Genomic DNA, 7,151 nt, shown 5'->3' with positions numbered 1-7,151 from the left:
TTGACCACGACGAAGCTGTTTGTTTCCCCCTCCCTGAACGAGAACTTAGCTCAGCTAGCAGCACTACGATGTAGCTAACAGTTATCGTGGCGAAACTGCGAGCGAGCTAACGTTAACCACGAACAACTAACATCCGGGATAGAAAATAACCGACTTATAACAGCAGTTGCTCTCATCGTCTCCTGGCCTTGTTGGTCCGTTGGTTTGATCGACACTGCTAACGGTAACTTCAGTGCTAAGTTAGCAATCCTTCCTTTCGTGTCAACATAACATCAACTAACGGAAACGTTACCGTTATCCAGGTGACCGGCCGAGCAGGCTGGATTTACTGATAGATTGGATTTAGCCCAGTAGTTTAATAACGTTACAGACGAAACCACCCATATAAAAATGTTTCAAAACGCTGCAGAAACTACTTCTAACTAATCTGGGTGTCGTTTTCCGTCCAGAAGACACAGCTTTTTCCGGTCAGGTCGGGATATTTCAAAAGAAAAGCGCAGGCGCGTCCTACTGCAAATAAATATACAGGTGCAATTACTTGGCAAACATTTTTACTATTCCAAATACTGTATTTTGTTTATTTATCCTAGATCAAAGGTATCTGATTATAAACAGATCCTGTTAACTTTGGCTTTTCCATCTCATTGCGATACAGCCCCAATATCAGATAAGACCATTAAAAGGTGCATAACAATGCAAGAGCAATACAAATTCTTTGAGAAGACAAATCCAGTTAGCCAATTGAAGAAACGCACCTACACACATCCTACTGCATTTTTCTGCTTTCTTATCTGATCTTGAGCCTCTGGATACTGGCATATAAAACTAAACTTTCAATGGAAACAGGAATGGCTTGTCCGTGTGCCGAGGAGTATTTACAAACTAAGAGAGGCCAATTCATCAATCATGGAAGGCAGAGGTATGTGCATGGATGTGCATCCTTACTTAGGTTTCAACGCTTTCCGTGGTGGGATGTCACGCCTCCCCCACCTCAACACAGACTGATGATGAACTGTTATGAATACTTTTAAACAGTGGTGGGCCGTCTGGGCCAGCAAAGCCTTCTCTGCTGGCCTAAACAGAATTACAAAGTTATAGCTTTTTTATAATTTAATATTCTTTCATAAATACACTACATGTATAATAATTATTTTTCACATTAGCTTATTTTTTCATTGCACAGCTACTGTTTTCCTCTGTTGCTCTGCTTCCAGCATGCAGTGCTGCTTCCAGTGCAGCTTTTTTTAAGTAGAGCTTTTATCCAATCAGATTTCACCCCTATGTCTGCAGGTAAGTAGAGAGGCCAGAGGCCTTCTGGATAGCCTTTGCAGATTAAAGTAAATGGAGACGATATTGTTGATTGTCATAGTATTCAACCAATCACATCTTTAGTTTGACATGGTCCTCATTTGATTCTCTGTTTGCGGTTTTGTTTTCTTTCACAAAGCAAGAATTATGGTCTGGAAAAATGGGGATTGTGTGGCGATTGCTTTATTCCTCTGTGAATCAGTAGGGAACAGCTAAATGCTGTGGGGAGAGTGTAGCTTGTGTGCTGTTGTTGGATTTCCTGCTAAGCTAGTTTAACGTAGCCTCTCAGAACACACACGCCATACTCCAATGTTTTGTTTCCGGGGTGGGCGTGTCAGACAGCATGTTGCTAGTTTGAGCGAAGTCCACCGAAAACATTACATTCCCACAATTTAAGCTTCTGCATTTCCCAAATGCACTAGTATTATTCAAACATATTGTTCGGTTCGTAAGCCTCGTACCAAACGTTTTAATACGAATACGTGTATTGTTACACCCCTAGAAACAAATAATAATGTAGCTGTGGCGTCATAATGATGTTATAAGGAGGTAGTTAAGAGGATTTGCTGCTTCTGACATTTTACAGGCCAAACATTTAGTTAGTTGAGAAATTTATTTGGAATTAATTGAAAGATTAATTGTAATGATGACCACAATAATAATAGTTAGTTGCAGCCCTATTCATGTAAATAAAAAACTTGGAATAAAAACTATTTGACACAACTATAAGACTTTGTTTTTCATATGGAATCAAGCTTCTCTGAGCTACCGCAGCATACAATCAAATAAAAAGGATTGAGTCCTTCACAGATTGTGTACACAGTGTTACACCTGCCTTTATTGTGAACATGCTTATGAAAGCAGCCTGACGAGTTTGGGATGCAGCAAACTGTGACATAGAAACTGGTTAACCACAGTATGCTAAAACAAACACCTGTATCACTGTGGACAAATGGGTGTTTCACTGATTTACAAGATGAGGCACTTTTAATTTAAATTTAATCTGAAAAGCTTTATGCTCCGTCTGAGCAGCTCTTGACGTATATTTGCTTCCAAGGCATATAGTCATCCGTGTGAAATTAAGTCAAACAACTCCTGCAAACCACAAGCTACTTCGCTGTAGAGAGTAGGTCAAGTTGTTTTGGTGGATTTGCAATAGTCAAGAAAAAGATAAAATATTTGACAAATCAAATTTCACTGGCTCTGGAACATACTAGTATCATATGGATTAAAAAGGTGCTTTAGTTAATTAACAAATGAGTGCAGGTTACAGAAAGCCATTCCCAACGTCTAAAGAAGATGTTCAGCTGTAAAACCACCAAAAAAAAACTGAAAACGAAGGTAAGTCATAAATCACCTCTTAGCCTTAAGACCATCTCGCAGTCACAATTCACATTAGCAGCAGTTATCACAGCATTATCACAATGAATAAGCAGTTTGCGTCACGCACCCACACAGTCAAACTGTTATTTGCCTGCTGGGACAGCAGGAGGGTCCTTGCCAGCAGCAGGAGGGGGATCTATATCCTGTCTCTTGTCAGTCCTGGATGGATCATCCCCCTCTCCTTGTCCTTTCTCCAGAGAAGTCAGCTCTTTTTTTCCTTCTTTTGCAGCATCCCGGGAACTTGACTGCTTAATATTCTACACCAGCGGGACGGGGGGCTGGTAACGATATTTGTAGCCATAGGCACGCAGGTGATATGTGTAGTACTCCAATAAATACATGTGTGGAGCATCTACATAGTGGAATGACACGGACAAGTCCGAGCAGCAGTTTGGACCCTGAGAAAAAAGAGAGTATTGTAGTTATGCAACAATACAGAGACAAAATGTTTGAGCTTTCATCGTTACTGTGGCTTAAGCAGTTTGACCACAAACAGCTATGGAAAAACTCTGTTGACCTAGGCAAATATCCCAATTTTATCTCAAAGATCGACATCGGGGTGAGTCAGGGCATGGCCTGATCAGATCCTTTGTTTTACATCAGATGTCAAACAGATGTTTTTACTCCCGAAGCTTTCATGCACATCAACGCAACGAGTGCAGCCACTTCAACTCTTAAAAGTCTCCGTTGACCGCAGACTCAGACAGTGGTGGAGAGCCAACGACAACCACACTCACTGCACCACTGACCATTGCAAGTGCAACAAAAGCACTGCAAGAAAAAAGTCAGTAAGAGTAATTTGTTGATGTTTTGTGTTGATAATAAAAAAAACATTAAGGAACAGATTGGATGTAGGGATTGTTTTTTTTAATGCAATACTAAACTATTCAATTGTTAAGGATATACATTTGATTGATTTTAATACCTTTAATGTAGCCTACTTGAAGTGTGCACTATGCAGCCGTATTAGGAAAATAGAAGTATCTGATGGGAACACGGTATCGGCAGATACTCAATATTGAACTTGATCGGTACATCCGTTTTAACAAGCATACAGTTGTCCGTCTTAAGCTACCAAAAATGACCAGTTGTCTTTTCAAAAATTAGCAGTGCTGAAGTTGCATCAAACCAGTGTAATACCACGACAACAACAAAGAGAAAGTCCAGAATGTTTGCTGCACTTGCCTCTGAGATCGGGTAGTAGGAGTAGCTCCAATACCAGAAACTCTTGTGAAACTTGGCAGTGAGGTGCTGCTCGGGGACAAATGGGTGAAATGTCTCCCTCTGCACAGCGTCTCTGGAGTCCCCTGCCAGCACTCCAACTTTCTCCATGCACTGCCCCATTGCCAGGTCCTCTATAGAGCTAGTGTGAGTGCAGACTTTGCTTTTAAATCCTTCTACAAATCGCCGCAGAGCCTCTCTGCTCAACACATAGCCCGCACCGCCACTCATGTAGCCCTGCTTGGTGTAGGGCTTGAATCTTCGGCCAAAGTAAATTGGCTCGTCCGGCGTGTGGTTCGAGAGAACCAAACGCAGGTTGTCTACAATTACGTAGGTGTCGTCATCTGCCTTAAGAAACCAGTCCGCCTCATTGCTGTGATGCTTGTAGACATATTGGAAGGCCCGGATTGTTTTCCAGTAAAGCTGGTCTCTACCCTCCTTTGTGTCTAAGCCCACCGTGGGGAAGTCGGGGTCGTCCACAGAGCTCATGAAGACCACGATATTGCAGTGGCGACTCCAAGTAGACTTCACATGGCGAGTCTTTTTCTCCAGGTTGTTGGGTCCAGTCATCACCCAGCAAAGAATACGCACCTTTTTGTATAGTTCATCAGCCATGCCGCTATCCTCACCTAGTAAGGAGATACAAATATTAATATAACATTTTACACTGTAATCTCTCCATAATAAACTGTGATAGTATCCAATCATACAATACATAATATATTGTTGAAGGGGAAAAGACGACATTCAAAAGAGGAAATAAAATATGGGGTGTAGGGTTTAGCATATAAATCCAGATCCAGGAACTCGAAGTGGATAGTGTTAAGAGATTGTAGGAAAATATGAAAGCACAAAAGTATAACCATTACAACATATAACTTGTTTACACTTTTTCTAATAATATAGTCACTCAAGCCTTGAATGATCCTTACATCCTGTGTTACATCCTGTTTTTGACTTACTTAACAGGATGACTCGTGTGTGAGTGATGAATGATTTTGAGGGAGGTTCCAGCCTCAGATAAGCATAAAAGCAGCAGTGAAACTGAGAGAACGGGCTTCACCCTTAGGGGTGACTAGAGTCTTCACCCTGAGAGGGGTGACTGGAAGACCCTTCAGAAGACAGCATGAAAATAAAAAAGGAAAAAACTCACAGCGAAAGCTGACCAACAGTTTTTTCCCAGTTTAGAGACTGGACTTCCCTTCTTTTATAGAAGACCCTGTGAGACATTTCTGCTATCAGAAGACAGCTTACAGTGACTGATATATTTTGCACCACATAGACTTTCCTTGAGTTGAAATTGTTTTATGTAACTGTTTTGAGAAAACCACAGCCTTACTATTTGTAAAGGACTGGGACTCAAACTGAAGACTGATTTTTTAGATTAAGTTACCCCTCTTCCCCTTTCCCTAAAACGTGTGATACAGAGGTGATGACCGACTCGACCAGAGGAGCTTAAGGTAAGTTCCCTGGGTGAAGACTTGGCAGTATTAGTCAAAAATGGTGAGAAAACTAAAATAGGCAGTAGTAAGGTACAGACGTTCTACTTAAAACAAATTCAGTGAGACGATCATCAAAAATAAATGTTTGGTCAACTTTCAATTCCAACCACACACAGCGTGTTTACAGGCACTTGATCAATAATCAGGTTAACCAGAAAAAACAGGTTACAGGGTAATTGGAGAATATGTTTACAGGCACTGTAGTAACCTGGTTACTGTGAAGCCGTGTGTACATTCAGCTTCAACTTCTCCATTATCTAAAGAAGCTAAGAGCTGAAATACAACGCAGGAGAAGCTGCAAGCTAAACTGTTAAACTGTAGAAGTCGTAGTAGTAGTAGATGTAGTAATTGTAACAAGAAGTAGTAGCAGCAGCAGCAGTATTAGTACCAGAAGTTGCAGTAGGAGCAATAGTAGTTGTATATCAACAGTAGTAGTAGCAGCAGTAGCAGATGTAGTCGTACTAGCAGTAGTAGAAGTATAAACAGCAGTAGTAACAGTAGTACATCTTTTACTCCAAAGGGAGGTTTTTTCATAAGAACAGTGGTGTGAGAGTAAGAGAGTGGGAGTGAGAGAGAAAGAGTGTAAGAGACAGACAGACAGAGTGAGTGAGAGAGAGTGAATGAGTGAGGAAGGGAGAGAGAGTGTGTGAGAGGGAGGGAGAGAGAGAGGGAGACAGACAGACAGACAGAGAAAAAGTGATAGAGTGAGAGAGAGAGAGAGCGTGCGTGCGAGTCACTGGTTGCCATGGTGAGGAAGCCGCAGGTCGGAGAGGCAGACTATTTATAGGTTAGTGTAGAAGAAGTTGAATCAAGATTCATATACAATGGTTGGGAAGCTGCTGAACCAGTATTCCAAATGTTGAAACAAGGCTTGGTCAAATAAGTACCTACACCTTGAAAAGGCTTTGAAGCAATCCAAGTAGTGTTACACTTCTACATTATTAAATGGTATTGTAGGATTTTCACAATAGTCTTGGCAACGAGATAAGAAATTGGCATTTCAGAAGTTAGTCGATTTTAGAAGTAGATTAGCACAACCCAATCAGGATTCCTCAAAGGAAGATCTACCCATAATAATGTCTGCTTAGTTCTGGACTTTATTGATTACGATTATTTAATTGAGGATGATGGTTTTATGCTATTCTCGGATTTCCAAAAAAGCTTTTGACTCAGTTGAACATAAATGTATTTTTGACAGTGATAAATGTAAACACTTTGGGAACAGGTTTTTAGACATGGTTACTATGATACATAAAGACATCCTAACAAGCTCAGCAATAACTAGTTTAATATTATGTCCTATAAGTAACTAATGTTGAGTTTGTTATTGTACTTATTTTCTACATACAAAATAAACTTCCATATGGCGTACCTGTATGATGAGGGTGCCTTAGGTTGAACAGAGCAGACCTCTCCTTCTTCCATATCTTCCCGTCTTCCTCAAGCTGTTGCTGGTGGTCATGAATTTGATGCAAGCTGCTGGTCCTCTCAAAGCTTACCTGCTGCAGAATTACATACAGCATCAAGGTTCCCACCATGAAACCCGCACAGAAGGAGAATCTGGATACGAGGGCCTTCATACTGGACCCGGTGTCCTCACCGTCAGTCGTTCAACTTGGCAGGTGCTGAATAAGCTGGCGCAATCAAAGTGTCAACTGGGTAAAAGCGTCAATCCCTGTTTAAGGTGTGGTTCAATGTTACTCACCAGCAGTGTTGTGTACATATATGGAAGCCCAT

At 41.1% G+C, this 7,151-nt stretch overlaps 1 protein-coding gene across 1 annotated transcript; it reads right to left on the bottom strand.

The window, feature by feature from the left end:
- Positions 1-2,141: 2,141 nt before the first annotated feature.
- Positions 2,142-7,026, bottom strand: c1galt1lb (core 1 synthase, glycoprotein-N-acetylgalactosamine 3-beta-galactosyltransferase 1, like b). The gene is made up of 3 exons (XM_079186568.1): positions 6,787-7,026; positions 3,877-4,541; positions 2,142-3,089 (listed from the first exon to the last, which is right to left on the bottom strand). The coding sequence occupies exons 1-3, from the start codon at positions 6,992-6,994 to the stop codon at positions 2,949-2,951; spliced, it is 1,014 nt and encodes a 337-aa protein (XP_079042694.1). The 5' UTR covers positions 6,995-7,026; the 3' UTR covers positions 2,142-2,948.
- Positions 7,027-7,151: the final 125 nt, after the last annotated feature.

Source organism: Pholis gunnellus (assembly GCF_910591455.1).
Source record: "Pholis gunnellus genome assembly, chromosome: 3".
Classification (NCBI taxonomy): domain Eukaryota; kingdom Metazoa; phylum Chordata; class Actinopteri; order Perciformes; family Pholidae; genus Pholis; species Pholis gunnellus.
Note: the sequence above shows the minus strand (reverse complement) of the source record. Positions and strands in the feature narration are given on the sequence as shown.